This window comes from Neolamprologus multifasciatus, chromosome 6 (genome assembly GCF_963576455.1).
Source record: "Neolamprologus multifasciatus chromosome 6, fNeoMul1.2, whole genome shotgun sequence".
NCBI classification, from domain to species: domain Eukaryota; kingdom Metazoa; phylum Chordata; class Actinopteri; order Cichliformes; family Cichlidae; genus Neolamprologus; species Neolamprologus multifasciatus.
In genome coordinates this window covers 23,954,495-23,973,849 of record NC_140444.1, presented here as the reverse complement: position 1 = coordinate 23,973,849, position 19,355 = coordinate 23,954,495, and the positions used below count along the sequence as shown (strand labels likewise).

The 19,355-nt window shown below is 42.9% G+C and overlaps 1 protein-coding gene across 10 annotated transcripts in view; it reads left to right on the top strand.

The window, feature by feature from the left end:
- The window catches only part of bnc2 (basonuclin zinc finger protein 2), a 174,381-nt gene that overhangs the window by 128,001 nt on the left and 27,025 nt on the right, over positions 1 to 19,355 (top strand). For all 10 annotated transcript variants that reach the window (XM_085161525.1, XM_085161524.1, XM_085161522.1 and 7 more), the window contains 2 exons: positions 2,484 to 2,586; positions 4,374 to 4,609. In XM_085161525.1, the coding sequence (XP_085017651.1) occupies positions 2,484 to 2,586; positions 4,374 to 4,609 (339 nt within the window). The remainder of the gene's footprint in view (positions 1 to 2,483; positions 2,587 to 4,373; positions 4,610 to 19,355) is intronic.

Below are 19,355 nucleotides of genomic sequence, written 5' to 3'. Positions count from 1 at the left end.
TCCTTGACTAAAGGAACACTGAACTCGTTTAATGCGCACTGCTCTGGATTAGAACGTCAGCTCAGTGCTTAACTTCTGCTCCGACTGACACACGGCGTGTAATCCTCGCACACTGCGAGGATTGCCATCCCTGCACCTGGAGAGCTTAAAAATGGTGTGAAGTCAAATAATCTCTGTCTCCTGCCTTATTTGGTGTCAAACTGTGAGGTGACATGGTTAGAAGTGGTGTAATTTTGTGTTTAATCTTGGATTAGCCCATGTTCATTTTGACACCTCCAGTAACTAATCTGGTTTACAACACCTCAGGGCAAGCAAAGGGGGGGATTCTGATAGATTTTATGGTCCCTTAGTTGATTGTGAGTGAGGCGAGTTTTATATCTTGAATTGCAGGATATTGGTCTAATCCGCAGACGGGGTGAATGTTACTTGCAAAGCAAAGAGCAGAAAAATTCTGTCTTTTGCAGCTCGTGCGCTGACCTCAGCTGTGTGATGCAAAGGCTGATCTGTGCCTCTAATCCTCGTCTATCTGAAAGTGCTGATTGCTTCTGATATTGTGAAATATAGGCTGGTGGCGCAGAGATGGACTCCAACCTACGACCCTTTGTTTCCACGACTGTGTCACAAAACTGTCCCACCATTACCTTGTAAAAATTACATTGAGACAGTATGAGATAACATATTCAGTGCAGACAATAAATTCATAAAGTTTAGTGTGCTGATAAGTAAAGTTTGGTCTATGAACAAGCAGTTAGCTTTATATTGTCTTCCTCTTTTTTGTCTCTGACAGACACCCACAGGTATGTCTGCATTTTGATCTGACAAGCTTCTGCATCATTTGAAATTCCCCGTCAGAGTAAATACGCAGCAGCTCGCTGCAGTCCCTTTGTACCCTCCAGCCAATGTGCCGCATTATGCACACCTGACATATTTTCTTTGCAATACTTTTAATTACAGATTTTTCCTCTTATCATTTTAAAGAAAGAACACATAGGGACTCTCCACCATTTGACCTTAGAACTGAAGAAGCTTCTCGGATGAGAGGTGAAACATCTTCAAGTAACTTAAAGAAGTCCAGACGCTTTTCTTTGCAAGCTCCTTTGACAACACAGGAAGAATATCCTCCATTTCGGCACAGACCCGCCGCCATACTGAATGTAAAATATTTTATTCTATTTATATTAACTTGTAAACTCTGTAAATATAAAATGTGCAGAATTTGTGAAGCAGTGAGAAGATTTCTGATCTGCACTTGCAGTTCAATGGACCAATTGTGTTTGTGCAAGTTTTGCTTCTTTCCCGTCATCATGTAATGAGTCTGAGAGAGCAAACGAGGTAATGCATTTCCCACAATGAAATCTCAAAACTATTAGACTATCGCATAATGATTATTTAGCCCTTAATCATTATTATTATTATAATTGTTACTTTTTTTATGCATCACCAGCATAAACAGTGACTGCCTCATGGAGTAGGAAGCTATAAACTTGCACAAAACAGCCAACATTACATTAAAGTAAAAAAAAAAATTAAAATAAAATACATATTTGATTAAAAACAAAGAAAACTTTGGATGTCATGAGTGTTTTTTCCCCCATAAGACATTTTGCTGCACTGATCTTCCTACAGCTTTTGATTCCCCTCAGGCAGTTTAGGTTGGTGTTAGGATCTTTATTCATCATTTCATATAGATAATGTAAAAAAATGTCTGATAAACACAAGGCTGACAATTCCTATTAAAGATTCTTATTTCTAATTAATTTTTTTGCCTTCTTGCTCCTCGTTTCCTCTCTTCTTGCTTCCCCGTGCCAGCCTGACATTTACAGCTTGCAGCTGTTGTACTCTTCTGGGTGATGAAGTTGCATTCATTTATACATTTTTTGCAATATTGAACAATCAGACTCATATATGTGATCAAGTGAACACCTTTAAAATCTAACAGGACATTGTCCTGTCTGTTTTGTTTTGTTTTTTTATGGGGAGGTTAAGCCTCAGAAGACGATGTGTTGCACTGCACTGAGTCGGCCTTGTCAAGTCTGGACACTTAACCTCTCCCTACTAAAAGCTTTCCGGGGTCAGACTAAGTGCAACTCCAGTGTTGAGTAATGGAGCCTCAGTCAAAACAAGTTACATTTCTATGTTTTCAGGAAGCAAAGCCCTTTGTTGGGTCACGTGATCTCAGGATTCTTACTGTATACGGAGAGGCGGAGTCGCACTATGGAATCAAAAAGTAGTTGGATATGTAGGATCCGGTCTTTATCTCGCTGTTGTCACATTTTAAAGAAACAGTCAAAGCATTAAGTTCAGTATGTGATGAGCTTTGAGTTTTTGCTGACCTGCAGCAGTCTTCTTAAAATGCTTTCCTTTTTTTTCAGTTCACGGCTGTTAGCTGAAAGCTGCTCTCTGTTAGTCTTGCTCCATTATCTCTCCTTTTTACCCAAACTGTAATTGATTTGGATTTCTTCTTTTCTTGTGTGTTTCCACAGGCCATTCGCTGCACACTGGTGAACTGCACGTGTGAGTGTTTCCAGCCAGGGAAGATTCACCTACGAACATGTGACCAGTGCAAACATGGCTGGGTAGCTCATGGTGAGAAAATCACAAGACCATAAATCATTAAGGCTGTTGTTGTATCTACCAAAATCAGTTATTGAAATAATGAATAGATTCATCCTTTAGGGTTTTCATAAAACTGCTTTATGTTTCTATATAGCTGGGCTCTATATAGAAATTATCACAGTACAACTAATATTATCTGTGTTCAGTTAACTTCAGTCTTTCTGTAGCTTTGAATGTACTAAAATCCAAATGATTTTTGCTAATTTTCCACAGTAAAAGTAACTTTGCAGTTCGTTTGCTTCTGGTTTTTTTGTTTGTTTGTTTTTTTGCTTTCAAAGTCTTGTTTTTGCATCTTAGATCAAAAAAAAGGAAGAAAAACTCTACAGCCGCAAGAGAGATAGAGTAGCAAGAGACCACACCTTATGAGTTTTTCAAGCGGGTAAAAGAAAAAGGGAGAGGAGGCAAGAAAGTACAAAGAGAAGAAGGAGGGTGTGTGTGTGTGGGGGGGGGGGGTGAAGATAAAAGAAAACACCTGTTTGGCTTGCGTCCGCAGAAGCGCAGGCCATGGGCCCTTCAGCAGATCGCACAGGACCCCATTGACTATTTTTTAATCTCTCCCTCTGAACTGTCAAGCACCCATCTCTCCTCTCCCCCACTTTTCATTTCATGTCGGCATTGGCAGGGACTCTGACAAGTAGTTCTTCATTTTTTATTATGTTCGTGTCTGGCTGTGCTGTGTTGTCAGGCAAAGCCCTCGTCAGCAGGAAAAAAAAAAAAACGTCCCGGGATCAGAGAGAGACCCAACCAGGTGTCACCCAGACAGGCGGGGAAAGAGGGGTGGGAGAAGGAGGGGGGTTAGGAAAGAGAGAGGGACTGAGAAAGAGGAGATAAAGAGTTCACCAGGTGTCACCCAGACAGGGAGCAGGAAGACGTGAGTGAGCCGGCAACAGTGGGGGTATTGACAAACCTATACTGTAACTTGCACTGACTGTTAACCTTTACGAGATGCGGTGACAGAGAGCAACTTTTTGCCCCCATTTCTGCCCCTCAGGGGAGGGAAACCAACAGGCTGTCGCAGGTTATTGCTGAAATTTGCTGGTAGCTGCATGTAGATGCAGGGCTCCTCAGCATGTTTTTCTTTAGTAGACAGTAGACATTTATTATTATGTAATACCAACAATTCATATAGTCTGCTTTTTCTTCGCAATACTTCCATTAATATGAAAAAACAGCATAAAAAGTCAATGCAAAATTTTATTTGCAAGACATTTATGAATATGTCTTGCAAAAACAAAACAAAACAGGATAACCGCTGACTTAATTATGTCCCTCCTGCTTCTTGTCATCTTTAAATGTCCAACACAATAGAAAGAAATCCTATGTTACCCTTTAACCCCTATGACATGCACCTAGTAACCATGCAACTTTGGCTTCGTCGCTTCTGAATAATAATAAATGAGCCAAAAGGTGTTAAGGTTAGAGGCAAAACGTGGTGAAACTGGGGTGACACATCAAGACAAAAGAGGCAAATAAAAATAAAGGTGCAAGGGCAGCGTAAATGTGAAAGAGCCAGACATTATAGATTAAATGGAATAAATGGCTGATAATAGCGTTAATGTCACTGCTTTTATCTGATAGATATGTTATTATCAGCTAGTGCTGACTACGCAGTAGCCTAAGAGGAAAGATTTGAGATGGGAGAGAAACTTGATAGTCATTAACTGTGCATGTGTGTGTGTGCATGTGTGTGTGTCTGTGTGCGTGTGTGTGTGCATTTTCTTTTCTTTCTCCCTTACTCCGCCGGGTCACTCATGCAGCTCTGGACAAGCTCAGCACCCAGCATCTCTACCACCCGACCCAGGTGGAGATCGTTCAGTCCAATGTAGTGTTTGACATCAGTAGCCTGATGCTGTACGGCACCCAGGCGGTACCTGTCAGGCTCAAGATCCTTCTCGACCGCCTTTTCTCCGTGCTCAAGCAGGAGGAGGTGCTGCACATCCTGCATGGCTTGGGCTGGACCCTCCGAGACTACGTCAGGGGCTACATACTGCAGGTCAGTGATCGGCTTATATGCTATAGTGCCACACACAAAGCATTCATATGGATTTAGTGTAAAGTCCAGATACTATATATTAGTATTTACTCTCCTCTTACACACCGATTTGTCCTTGCAAAAGGTTTCTATTTGCCTACAATTTTCCACAATGTTTTTTAAAGTGGCTCTTATCATCCGTGGTGATCATTACCATCAGTTCCAAATCTGTCTAAGATTTTCCCTGACATTGCAGTTATTTTCAATTCTAGTGAACAAAAGCACAGCTTTGACAATCTCGGCCACTTCAGTCCCATTGTCCATCCATTTTCTTCCCATTTTCCCTGCTGTTACCTTCTACTTCAGTGTGCCCCCTTTTTCCTGCTCTGTCAACACTATGCCCCTCTTCTTGAAAAATGGAAGGGATTTTTTTTAGGGAGGCAAAAAGAAAAAGAAAATAAAATGTAGAGAAAAATGTCACGCCATCAAGCTATAAAACCGCTGTAGCACGTTTCCTCTCTCTATCCATCCCTCCCTTCACCCTCCCCTCCCAGATAATTGCAGTCAGACACATTTCTCAATCAAACGTACAGAGGTTTTGGTGTTGAAACCCAAACCAAAGTGTTCCTGAATGAATTAGTTAAGAGCAAGTGAACATGTGCATGTGGTTAGCTGTGTGTCTGTGTGTGCGTATGTGTGCACATGCATATATGGTTTGGTCTTCCAAGAGTGTAAGTGGAACAGCATGATCAGGACAAAGTGGTTTGTATGTGGAAACAGCCTCTGTGTGTAACGAGCTCACCAGTTCAGTTAGTTTCTTTAGGACACACACAAATACACATGCAAAAAAATAACAATCCGGCAGTTTTACGATACTCCCAATCTGTACGTTACAGGAAGGACATACAGCCTGGCAATATTATGATAATAAAATAAAACTAAATCTAATATAATAATTTAGATTTTTTTAAAACTAAAAAACATGTTTATTGACTGTCATATTTAATACAAAATAAACACCAGCGCCTGTACTAGTTATTATTAAGTCAGTTTTCATTTATATTGAGAATTGACCCTATTAAATAATATAAACAAGCATCAAAGTGCAACATTTGAGAAGCTAAAAAAAAACAACTAGATTTTTGAGATTTTTGCTCCATTGAATAACAGCAGTTAAGTGATTATTTTGTGGCTGCGCCAGATTGAAAATCCCCTCGCGCCTTTTCATCGTTCAAACCCGACGTTTTCCCTGAGAAACGTGACTCAATGCGTTAAGTCTGCAGTGTGAGAAAGCCTTGCATTGAGCAACCACTGGAGCGCTGGTGCTTCCCATAGTTGTAGCCTCTGTGTTTTTATCAGCTGGTTCTAATAGTCAGCTGGTGGGAGCACTGTTGCTCAACTGCTCAGCCTCATGTCACGCTACTGACTAAATCCTCTAGATCTCCTCAGAAGGGCTTCAAAGGGGCCGCGGCCACAGAGAAGCAGCCAGTCACTTAAGGACAGTAAGTAGTCATTGTACGGCCCTATTAGCCCGTAAGTAGCTATGAAATTCAATCATCTTCACCGAGCCTCCGGGCGATGCCTTATGTCAGGGGCGTGTTTCCCACCGCTGCATCACACTAAATGAGAGATAAAAATGAGAAGAACTTTATTGCAGATGATAGATAATAAGTTGTCTTTTTTTTATACTCGTGTCAGGGGACATTATTCGATGATAAATTACTTTAGCGTAATCCTGGCAGTCTGGCTTTCAAAGGGTTGCTTGTACTGATGTAGGATTTGAACAAAGGTGCTGAGGCCACAGGAGTAACGAAATAAATTTTTATTTCAATAAGATATGATATAAATTACTGCCATTACCAAGAAGATGCGTGCATGATTTCGGAACTAGTATGATGTAACGAAGCTTCTCGTCAACGCACATTTTACAGCGTGTTTGAAGGTCGTCAGCAGTGGACTGTTTTTTATTTTTAAACTTGCTTATTCTGCCTTTATTATTTCCAGTAGGAACTGACGATTGTCCCAGTAGGTTGAGTATGATCACAGCGAGCGAGCCAAACACCTACATACCTTACGCACAGTATACATTGATGTACAAAAATAAACATCAGCAATCATTCATGTGTTGTTCATTCATATCAGAAGCATTGGTGGACGTTCTTATGCAGAAGCATTGATGCTTCTGCATAAGAACGTTTGGGTTAACTATCGTGATTACAGCCTCTCAAATCAAGACTTGATTACCCTGCAGGGCAGACTCGTTTACTTTACAGTAAAGGAATATTATAAATAGCATTTAATTTCAACTTAACTGTATAAATAAACTTTGACGTCTCAGCCATTCAGTTTATTTAAACTCTATATTTTACCCACGATAAAAACTCAGCAGCTTATCAAATGGTGTTTTTTTTTCTTTCTTTCTTTCTTTTTATTTTTTTTATAGGCTGACATTGAATAACCTTAAAATGTCTGTGGAATCATCAAAATTGGAGCTAAGAGGTTTTCCACCAGAGAGTGATGACTGATAGTTATGCACGTGTGCCTGTGGTGTTTTGTTTTTTTTTGGGTTTTTTTACCCTTTAAGCTGCTTTCCCTGCGATTTCTCCCATATCCCCCTGATTTCAGGTCCAATCCAAGGCAGTATGTGAACAACACAGACACATTTATTGGTTGCCAGGATCTTTTTTTTTTGCCCTTCATCTTGGCAGGACTTTTACCTTGTCCACTGCTCAGGCCTTCGTGCTTTTCTCCCTCCGTCCTCCCCCCTCTCCCATGGTTGATTCCAGACAGACCCTCGGCCAATGTGCACCAGATGCCCCCACCCCTCCAAGACAACCACCACCACCGCCGCCGCCCCATCCCGCAGCCTGTCACTGCTCACTCCTCTGTTCGATACCGACAGATGGAATTGCTATCAGCGCTGGCTTCTCTCTGTCTCAGCCTCTGTCTCCCACACTCCCTGCTGTCTATTTTGTCTTCTTCTTTCTTATCCCATACCAAGTAAAAAAACAAGTAAAGAGAGGGAGAGAGACCGAGTGGAAATAGAGAGAGAGATAGAGCCTTTGCAGCCAACATGTGGGCTGAAGCCCAGGGTTTTCCTGAGCGACATTTTCAGTAATGTTCTGTCCTTGTAGAACATTGGGCTGCCTCCGCTTTTATGAGATGTGGTTTTCCTGACTCCACACAGCTTCCAGGAGACCCAGATGGAACCGCTAACAACCACCACCGCCACACAACCACACACACTCTATACACACACACACACACACACACACACACACACACACACACACACACACACACACACACACAAACAGCCTTACCCTAATTGCACGCACACTCAGAGGAATGCTTATTCAAACTATCGCACACACATACAGCCACAAAATCACACTCATCCACCCAAAAGGCTCTTCAACATGGGGCTTTGTTTCAGTGGCAGACGTCCATGCACGAGGATGTGTTTAATGTGAATTATGCTGTAAAACATCTTCAATTTTTTTCTATTGTTATTATTATTATTATTATTATTATTATTATTATTATTATTACTCACTTGGTAAATATGTTGCTTCCCCAGTGAGTCTTCACATCGAAGTTAGGTGTAGATTTTTGGGAGAAAACAAACAAAAAAAAAGAACTGTAATGTTGTACATGTGTACTTACACATGTGGAATATGGGATGCAATTACATGGATTAGGGTGCAACAGTGTTTGTGTAAGGCAGGAAACCATTTCCAGTTGCAGGTGGGTCCCGAGGCCTCAGTGAAGGTACCACTCTACTTCTCTATAGTGGTTTAGAAAGGTATTTACTGAGTTAGAGTCACATTTCAAAATTTCTGTCTCCTTTTTTCTTGCCTTTCTCCCACTCCACTCCCCCTCCCGTCTTCTGTCTCTCACTCTGTCAACTGTGAAGGTCACCATATCTCTTGATCCTCGCCTGAGAAACTTCCATTTTAGGTAGTCAGGCTGTGCACAACAACATTTTTTGGACACAATCCCCTTCTCCATTCTCCTCCATACGGCACACTTGTAACCCCCATTTTCCTCCTGTCCTCCTGTCCTCCTCTCCACCCTCCATCACCTCCAAATGCCCCCCTCCCACCCCCTCTCAGAACCTGTTTTCTGTTATCACAACTTAATGCCTCACCCTGGGAGATGGACGGGGGAGAAAGCATTCTCCTAAGGTGGAAATTCTTATGTTCATATGGTTATGATTTGGTGGGGAGGTCAGGCTCGATTTTTGCTGGAAGGCTTATGGTTGGCTCTGTGCTGGCCGTACTGGGCTCCAGACACTTCAAAGACAGCCGGTGTACTGAATCAAGGTGATTCTTACCCCCTTTGTATGCACACACACACAGACACACACTTGTCCTCCCTAGGGCTCTTAAGGGTGTCTTCTTCCTTCTTATTCTCAATCACTCACCTCTTAGTAAGCTAGAGATAAAAGGATGTGATTTCAGATAAGAGGATCAGCCAGAGAAAGGTAGATCAGCATTATCAGTAAGGCATTAAACCCCCACCATTTGATAACACAGCCAATTTTGCATGTTGAAAAAATACTTTTCAACAAGAAACGTCCAGTCCGACACGCACCATGTGATAATACGCAATCGAAAAATTATGCAATGTTTGCAGAATCTGTAAACCTTTAAACTGTCCCTTTTCTCACAGCTTGAAGAGCTCGCAGCCAGCTCCTTATACAAGACCTGCCCATGCCAAATCCTCAGTCCCTCACTCTTGAATCCTTAGCCCGAGCCCTCAAATGAATTCAAGCTGGAGAAGAAAGGTTATGAGCAGGTTACATTGTATGCAGGAATTTGGGAAATAATTCCTCTTATATTGGATTTGGAAGGTAGTCTGAATTTTACCATAGATTCAACAAGGCCTCACAAGCTGCTGCACAAATTCAGAGGGAAAAAAATATGATATATAATGATATGAAACCAGTTTTTTTGCTTGGTTTTACATAGTTTAAGCCCATTTGACTGTGTCATGCAGTGAAGGTAGAAAAACAAGTAGATTCTAGTGTTTCGTGTAGTGTGTCGTCTTTAATCTGGCTGACTGAACGTGTTGGATTGCTTGCATTTTAAAATATTTTCTGCTCATGTCTTTGTTTTGGCAGAATATTAGGAATATATTCTCTGTATTTTTGCAGTGTGTCACGACAGAAAGGAGTTACCTGTAAGCATGACCTCAGTTGTGCCATGACATGACTCACTCACTGACCTGACATCATTTTTCAAGCAATTACACCACATTACAAAAATCCCATCAATTACATGTTGTTGGCCATATGTAGACTTTTTTAACTAAAGCAGGGTGATCTGGTATGTAATCAAATTCATAAATCAGGTATATTCAATGTCCAAATATGCGAGTGACGCATGTGTTTGAGTGTGCATGTCTGAGGAGATGGATCTAAAGGAATCTGATTGGGAAGGCAACATGCTGTGCAGGGCAAACATTGCAAGGGAAAATGATATGCTTAGCATACATGGTCAGGTCTAGGGGCTCCAATGGGATCCCAGTTGGGGTTTTTATCAAACCACACTCACAGGCACACACACGCACAAACACACACACACACACACACACACACACACAAGGTATATCCCTCTCAAATCCCCATGATCAGCCTGACTTCAAAGTCTAGTAGCCAATGCTACAGCTTTATCTGAGACGCTGGTTTGATTCCCTGGCTCCATCTCTTCCCATGGACCCCTACTCTAACACACACACACCCTCCTTTCTACGAACTTTCAGCCTCTCTCTGAGAAAAGTAGCTATCGCTGTCCACTTGTCTCAAAGTGGAGAAAAGGGGCCACCGGTGCTTTTCTTCTTCCCTCCTAAGTTCCACCCGCATGTCATAATTAGAATAAAAAAGGAATATTCTGCCTGTATTAATGGGCGCCCTCTTTCTCTTTATCCCCTCTGAACACATCGTTCCTCCTCCTCGGCGGTTTCATGTGATATGCGCTACACTGATCAGTGTAATGGGATCTCTGGTTCTCTCGCAGCGCATTTGCCTTTCTCTTTTTACCCAGTGTCCATGTCCCAGGAAACTTCCCTCAATAGGTCCTCGCTGGAAGCCGAAGCATCCCAGGAGAGACTTCCATAGTCATCCATACGCCCTAATTGAAACTGGGGATCTACCAGGCTGTTATCAGGAATTTTTATTTACCTCAGCCAGCCTCTGTCCTCTTTACTTTTCAAAGGAGCCCATGTTATAATTACCTCCTCAAACAGAATCCCCCCTCTTTCTGTCAGCATCCCTCGCTGCATAGATCCTTTTCATAAGTTATAATATCCTGTCTTGCCTGCAATGGAAGGAGGAAATGGCTTCTGAATTCTGAAGTAGCTTTTCAGGGGGCTGGGGATGGCTTGTTGTTGCAGAGGGAAATTGAATTTTACTTCAAGGTCAGCGACACTAATGACGGTGTGGGAAGGTGTTGATCCCGTGTAGCACTGGTTTGTCTAGCAGCATCCCACTGTATCGATCCACATGAGATATTCCAGTCCTGCATTGATTGTCACACTGAATTGTTTAGGGAGTGCTCTGAAATTTACTTGTGTAGAATAAGCACTGACTGGGGACTTTTGTGGACAGAAAAATAGAGATTTCAGACTAAACAGCACCAACAGAAGTAGAAGAAGAAGTACAATAATGGCAATAATGGACAATACATAAATTCTCAAATGATGAGAAACTATGATTTATCTGACGGTTCGTATGGCAGCTCAAAGTGTAAATGCCCCTTTAGAGGCCGAAATGTTCACAAATTCTCACATCATACAGGTTTCCCAGAGAGTGAGAATTTTAACCGATCACTTTCATTTGCCTGCATTTTATATGCAAGATGGTTAGTTATGGGTAAATGCCCCACGGTGTGTGTGAATGTGTGTCACTTCCCCCACAAATGGAAACATTTAGACACTGAAGTGTGTCCTGAGGTGAGAGATGTAGAAGCTCTCACTCATAAAGTAGCGGGGAGGCGGCTTGTGGAGGAAATGAGCTAGGCAGACTGGTGGAGGGAAAGGAGTGTGACACACACATTGGAGGACCTCACACACACACACACACACACACAGACACACACACGGCGGTGAACCACACACTGGAGAGTACTGTAGTTGTCCTTTGCACCATTTCTATCACGTTTCATTTTTCACCAGTGGCCCCAGCTGTGTTTGACTTCCTGTATTTTCTACGTGATGCTGTGGTGTCGTTGGCAGAGAGGACACAGCTTGCACTGTACCGCTGTGTTGTGCGGCACTGGTTAAAATTTTAACTGACCCCATCGTGAACCGACACCAGTGGTGAGACACCTGTGGAAGTTTGCCGCCGAATACAAAATAATGTGTGATGGTTTGCTGAAACAGAACAGACCTATTTGAGTTTAGACTTAAGTGACTGGTTTGTGCATTTTTGTAGGTCAGCACCTCACCAGCGTATTGTAAAGCCCTAATCCTTTCACTCTTTCTCCCTTTCTCTCTGATGCGTTTTGCCTGAGTGCCTTTATTAAGCAGGATGACCTGTCATGCAGGTGTGAGGAGAAGGCGATGACTCCCGTGCCCACCCCACATCCTCATTCTCTCTTCCTCCCTCTGCTACTGGTCTAAAGAAAGACACTGCCTCTCCAGCACCAATTGGTCTGGCTTCACTTCACATGAGACAGGAGAGGAGAAGTGGACAAAGGGTTTGAGGAAGGGTAGGGGAAGGAGGGGTTGGGGCTAGAGTGATGCTTCAGTGTGAGGGCAAATCTGTGCACTTCACTTTTAAGAAAGAAACTTTAAAGTCGAATTCCATCATAGGTCAATCCGTTTGTTTGCTTTTTGTTGTTAATGGTGATTGATATTAGCATGCATTTGAAGCTTAAAGACATTTTTTTCTGTTTATTTATTTCTTTTTATTCCCAGCAATGCCAATAAACAATCAGCGCATTAAGTGGCGAGCAAATGGAATCAATTCATCCAGTTTTGCGCAGATGAGTGCAGAAAACGAGGCGTGAAGCAGCTGCTCTCTGTGTTTGGAGTCCCTAATTAGGAGCCCATTACAAAGCATCTCAGCATGGTGCTACCCTGATTGTTTATTAGAATTTCACTAAGGTGAAGGCGAGTGAGAGAGAGAGAAAAGGCGACTAATAATAGTAATAAATGGCTAATAAATGTATACCTAACAGAGAGCGAGAGACACACACACATACGCAGCCTTGGTGAATGCCAGCCCCTGGGCTGCCTACAAAACTACTCTTGTAAAAAGTGAGGGGAAAAAAATTAAAATCTCTTGCAGCACTGTGAATATGCTTGGCTCAGTCCTCTTAAAGTCTGTCTTATTAAATGGGTAAGTGGCTGAGTGCTGGGACCACCAAGTGAGCTGTGCTGTCACTGGCACACTGCTCTCTGTGGGCTGAGTGCTGCAGACACAGACAGGATATGATACGGGGTCACCAAAAATACTGGTTTTAATCACGATGATACATCAGTTCCTGGCCCTCACAGCTCGCCAGTGGCATTGCTGAGTCTTTTCTAGTTCTGGATTTAAAAAAAAATAAAAAATTCTATACACACACACACACACACACACACACACACATATATATATTTTGGTTAAAGATGCACATCTAAGGTACTGGCTCCCACAACTCTGGCTTGAAAGTGTGCACATTGGAAGGTAAAGGTTCTAATCAACAAAGACAACTGGGCTCTGAGAAGAGGGAGGATCAATAGACTGCTACAGGTGACTGACCTCAGTGAGCACAGACACACGCATGCCAGATCACCCAAAAAAAACCAAAAACATTATTCAGGCGTAGGCACCAGTGAGTTCTTGTGGTTTGCGCTCCTCTGTGTTTTTCTGCCTAATCTTTTGCTCTGTGTGAGTGTGTGTGTGTGAGTGTGTGCACTCTCAAATCCACCAATATTACTCTCTCATCTTCAAGATCCAAGGCTCAGTGCCAGGTGGTGCTTTGGTGCCAGGCACTGCCTTATCACCTTCCCCCAGTACACATACACACACACTTACATTCTTACTTAAATGTGCACTTTAAACAAGCATGTTGCAAGAGTTTGTGCACGGGCACTCACACACACTTGGACATGATGATCTGCCCTTTACATAAACAAAGATAAGAGCAGGAACGCTCTGTGCAAGGCCCCAAGAGGCACAAAGCTATTACTGGGAGACCACAGTCGCGTGGCTGTGTGCATGTGTGTGCAGTTATGTTTGTGTTTATGTACGGCCAGTTGCAGAGTAGAGCAGCTCAGTTTTGCGTCCCACCGCCATTCGCCAGTGCTGCAGCACTAACCACTGCTGCAGCACTAACCACTGCTAACTTTGTGATGGGAGACAGTGGTAGACGGAGGTGTTAATCTTCTCTTTGAGTTGCTGTCAGGATCTTTGCCACCAGCCGACAATATAATCACAGCAAGACGGTGAAAAATGTGCCAAAGGGGTCTGACAATTTGACAATGACTTTGTCAGCAGCAGTGCTTCGCATTAGTGATTGAATCACACCTTTGTCTAGCAGCAAGGCCTACTTAGGTATGGGGTGTGCTTTCTACATCTTGATCCCTGACAAAAATCCAGCCCGTTGAGGTGACACAGTACAAAGCGTTTTTACTACTTTGCCAAGCTGACAAACCTAATTACTGTGGTAAAGTTCCAGGGATCAGTCCTAGATCAAGTCTCCTTAGTACCGTGAGCTGCACACCCAGTGTCCCTCAGGAAAGGCATATCTCAAGATTCCACTGATTTGCAGGATTCCTAAGCTTAAACACTGAGCATGTCACTGAAATTCCCATAGCTTTAACTTTACAGGTTTAGCTGTTACAGGGTAGGAAATGTCTGGTTTGCTTTTTGAGTTGGGCAAAATCTCTTTTGTCTATTTGTTATGCAGACTGCTGTAAAGGTTCAGGACTTCCGAGACTTAAATGTTTGTATCAAGGATATCTGATGGGATATGAAAAAAGCATATTAATGGCCTTTTTTTCCAACACAGTATGATTTGAGAGCTAAAAATAGACAGTTCCAGGCACCGTTTCTGGCTGAGCGTCAGAAGCTCACCCTTGTGCAGCAGTGGAATGAATTCCTCGGTATTATGACCACATCAGTTGCTTCAGCTCTTTGAAATAAATGCAGCACATAGTCCCTTTTTTTTTTTTTGCTGTTATCAGAGCGTCAGCCCAGCCACCTTCTCCCTTTATGGTCATGTTTTGCTAATCTTGCTACTGGCCTGCATGTTTTAAGTTGAAACAGGTGTTGCAGTTAGAACACAATCTTGTATTATTGCAAGCACCTCAGCGCATACTCCTACAAAAGCTGTGTTTTCTTTGCAGATTCCTTTCTTGGCCATGACGCCGGCACCTTGTTTCAGATGAGTTAGAGACTGAAAGAAAGGGGAACATTAAAGTTGGTTTGATATGGGTGACATTTTATATATCGACTTGCTAGGGGTTAGATATACTCGTCAGTGCTCCAGAAAGCATCCATGTGCTCACACTAAACCAGTCAAGACTAAAGTCACGTCCAGTGTGAGTCACAGCTCATCATTTCTTTCTTTCTTTCTTTCTTTCTTTCTTTCTTTCTTTTCCCCCTCTATCCGCTGTGTGCGTGTTAGCAGGTAGGTGAGTGTTACTGTCTGCCTTAAAATCAAAGAGATATAAAGTAGCCTAAAAATCAATCTGGCACAAGACCCAGCGAAGGTTTCGGCTTTGGTCCCCTCAGCCACCCTCCTCTCTCTTGCCTTTTCTTCCATTTTTATGTCTTAGGATAGAGAGATTAAAGGGAGGGCATGTCTCAACCCTGAAGAACTACCATCAGTCAAAGATGAGCAGTGCCAAGCTCCTCTCTGTCTCCTCTTTCTCTGTCTCTCTATCTGTTGAATACACAGCTTCCCCTGGCGCTCTTTGGCCCCTCTCTTCATCCATAGCCCACTCGCACACACATCACACCCATGATTTACTGTCATAAACTCTCATCTGTGTGCCTTTATGCATGGATGTGAGTCAGTCTGTGTGCATGTGTGTGCACATATGTGATCTTTGCATGGCAGCAGCCACATCAAATACACTAAAGAAGCACTCCTCTGAGACATTACCCCATCCATTCACATCCCCCCACAGTGATTCCAATGCAGCAAAAAAAATAATAAAATAAAAGTCAAACATTTCAAAACCTGAAAAAAATAATAAATAAAAGAAAAGGCAGACTACATCTGGCACAATGTCTGCACTTAAGTTTTCCAAGTATGTGTCTGGGGAGGAGATCTAGTGGGACGGAGCCCGAGTCGGCTTGGAAGCAGTAGAAACGGATGTCACACTGGAAATTTATATAGTGCGGTTCAGGGAGCAACGGCTGTAAATTGACAAGTGATGCTTGTGAGCAGCGTTACCCGTCTGCTTTCTTTTCTCTCATCTTCTATCTTTTTCCACCCATCTTTTCTTCTTTTAGCGTAGCTGTTACCTTTTTACATCTGTGCACGCCCTGAGTGTTATTGTTAACCGGTGAGAGACAAAAACACACCAAAAGGGGGGCTGGGCTCTGTGCATAGCCGTAGGGGAAAATTACCTGTATTCCCAGCGTGACATGAAGTCATGACAGACAAAAGCACATCTGAAGCAATCATCTGATCAGTGTCACTCTTATGTCTTTTAGAGATGATCAGAGTGTGAAAAGACGGGGAGCTGTAATACAACAATATGAAAACAAAGTCGCCATGGGAACCTGAAAATGTCAGAAAAAATGTGCTTTAAAAAATCTGATCAGCTTTAACTACAATTCCTGTCATTTCCTTCTGGAAATTGTTTAAAGTGGCCCACACTCTGAGTGTGTGTATGCATCTGTGAACCGGCACACGTGTATACATCTGTGCTGATGTTTGATCTTGTCATTCTACTGTATAAATGTCGCTAATGGCAGCACTCTTCTTCAATAATGCAAGACCTTTTCTCTGTCCCTCCTCCACATCGCATCATGTTTGGAGTGACAGCCAGCGTCCCCTTTCCCTTAGGCCAACTAAACACGCAGTAACAATTTGGAGACTAGAACACGGGAGGAGGACATTACACTGAAACAGATATACAAAAAGAAGAAACACAACTGTCAAATTAAGAATTTTGGGGGGGAAGAGGGGGAGTGAGTTAAACAAGAGCCTCAAGACAAAGACCAGTCATGTTGTTGTGATTCACCAAATTAAAGATTTGATTTGGCCAACATTTTATTCTTCCCTTCCTGAGAGAATAACCATACATTACACTACAAAAAAAAAGTCATTTCAAAATAAAACTCCTTAGTTTTTACAGACCTTTACAACGCAAAACCACAGGTCTGAACATTTGTCTTACTAAAATAAAAAATATCCTGGTCACAAAATAACAGACACAAACAAAACACTAACATAAAAGTGTTCTAATACTACACAATGTGTTGCAGGAGTTTGAGGAGGACCGCAAAGCTGCAGTTAGCCAAGTTTTCCACAGTTTGACAGTTACAGATTTCAAATGAACATGTTATTAACTGAAAATAATTTTATATTTTCAAATATAAAAATCCACGAAAATCTTTCTGTGAGCAGCAGTCTTCCTGGTCACACTGCCTTATGGTGCGAGCCTGGAAAATGTTTCATTCACTAACAACGACACACACCAATTGAGAACAGACAGATGCCAAGACGACCGGGCAGCTCTGCTTTGCTTTGGGAAACATCTTGGCCTTCCAGAGAAAGAAAAGAAATGGGCAGAAGCATCACCTGGGCGCAGACACACGACCTCTCTCGCAGTCGCTCCCGTGCGCACGCACGTGAAATGTCACAGGCCTGAACGTCAGTGCGGGTGCCAAGAGGATGATGCCCCCTCAGGGTGACAGCTTGATAAGAGGGCTGAATTATACTGTAGCACCCGTGCAGCATGACATGAGTTACTTGCCACCCCTACCATCTCTCTTCCGCTCTCTCTCTCACCCCTCTCATTAACCTCCAGTCTGATTGCCCCCAGGACTCCCTCGTGCTAATTAGAGGGGGAAATATGTCTACGATGCATGCGCCCCTGTACAAACGCGAGCGCACAGTTTTGCGCAGCTGACAGAAAGGCTGCTGTAAAGTGTAGGTGTGAGAATCAAAGGCTCGTCTGCTATTGTTTCATGTATGTTCTGAAAGTGTTGGCAACCGCAGGGTTAACCCCAGCAGGTGACGGTTAGCAGCACTGTTGATCCCCCTTTTTTCTCTTTTTACACAGACAGCCTTCATCTCTGGAGTGCTCACTTCTTGATTTAGCTGCGCTTGTCTCAACATGACACAATTAGGGATGAAAGAGATATGAAACTGTGAATTGATCATTTTCAAACTGTCAGTCGCTCTCATTACAAAGGCCATTGCTACAGTACAAACAATTTAATAACAGTTTTTGATGACTAACTCAAATAAGATCTGCAAATTAAACGAACTCGGAAAACATATAATTAACGTAATTCCTGCATGTTTTAATGAGGATTGACCTGTGGTGGTGAGATACTCAGTAGGACGCAGATTATCTGATGGCTGGGGGAATCACTTCACACACACACACAGACAAAGGCTCACACAATGACTGTTCCCAGCTCCTTGGCGAATTAAAGCCTATTGACAGAGCGGCGTCCTCCGGCGCAGACGTTTCTAATAGCACTTTGACATCTCCATTTAGGAGTCCTTTTGTGTCCTAGGGAGCAATTTATGAATAACGAAAGGGCCTATTTTCTTCTTTTGTTTTACATGCTGTTAGGGACAAGCATGAGCTGACACAAACATGTTTTGGGAGTTGTACAGCAAATAGCCATTTGTACCTGGACTGGAGCTGGGGACAACTGGGGAAGGAATAAAAGAGTGGCCGGTATGGACAGAGAGAGGCGCGGGGGAGTGCGTGGAGCGGCCGGGTAAAAGGGAGGGTATATAAGAGCACTTGAGTGCCAGCATAGATGTAGTCACTTCTCCCTGTGGACAAAAACAGGCCCCTCTGCACCATGGCATGATTTTTCACTTTAGCAGGCAGCACTCAGTACTCCTCCTTCAGTCCTCCTCTTCTTTCTCCTCTTCTCTCAGTCCCTGCGTGCTTCAATGATTCCATCATTCCCTTTCATTCACTCTTGACTACAAGGGGCACAAGTGCGAGCTCTTGCACACACACACACACACACACACACACACACACACACACACACACACACACACACACACACTTTGACCCATTTGCCCCCCCACCCGCCTTGGGTAGTAAATAATTCCATTGTGAGGGCCATTAGCGAGTATATCATGGGTTAAGAGGGGAAATGCACAGGCAGTCAGATGGGCGATTAGACAATAAGAAGATGAAATGTCTACTATTGTAGTGTTGCTTATTGTTTCACAGAGCTCACATTAGACCTGTGGCTAATTCATAAGCTTAATGTCCTTTTATCTGCCACCTTTTTTTTTGTCAGCTACATGCTGCAATGATGAAGACATTTACACACACGCGTACACAGACACATACACACATTGTTTTGTAGTGCGACCCTATTCGCATATGGCAGCCGGTTTCTGCCAAAATCTAATGATCAACAGACCTGCTTCCCATCACCATGTAGAATTCAACATCCCTTCAGACTAAAAGAAACGTAAGCTCCAATTGTGTAAAGCACAGAGGACGGAGCCAAAACATGTCATCTGTCCTCCTGCGTTCCTGCGGCAAAACCATGCTGTTTCGCGTTAATGCTCTGCGTTCCCGCACGAGGATGAGGGCTTACAACAATGCCATA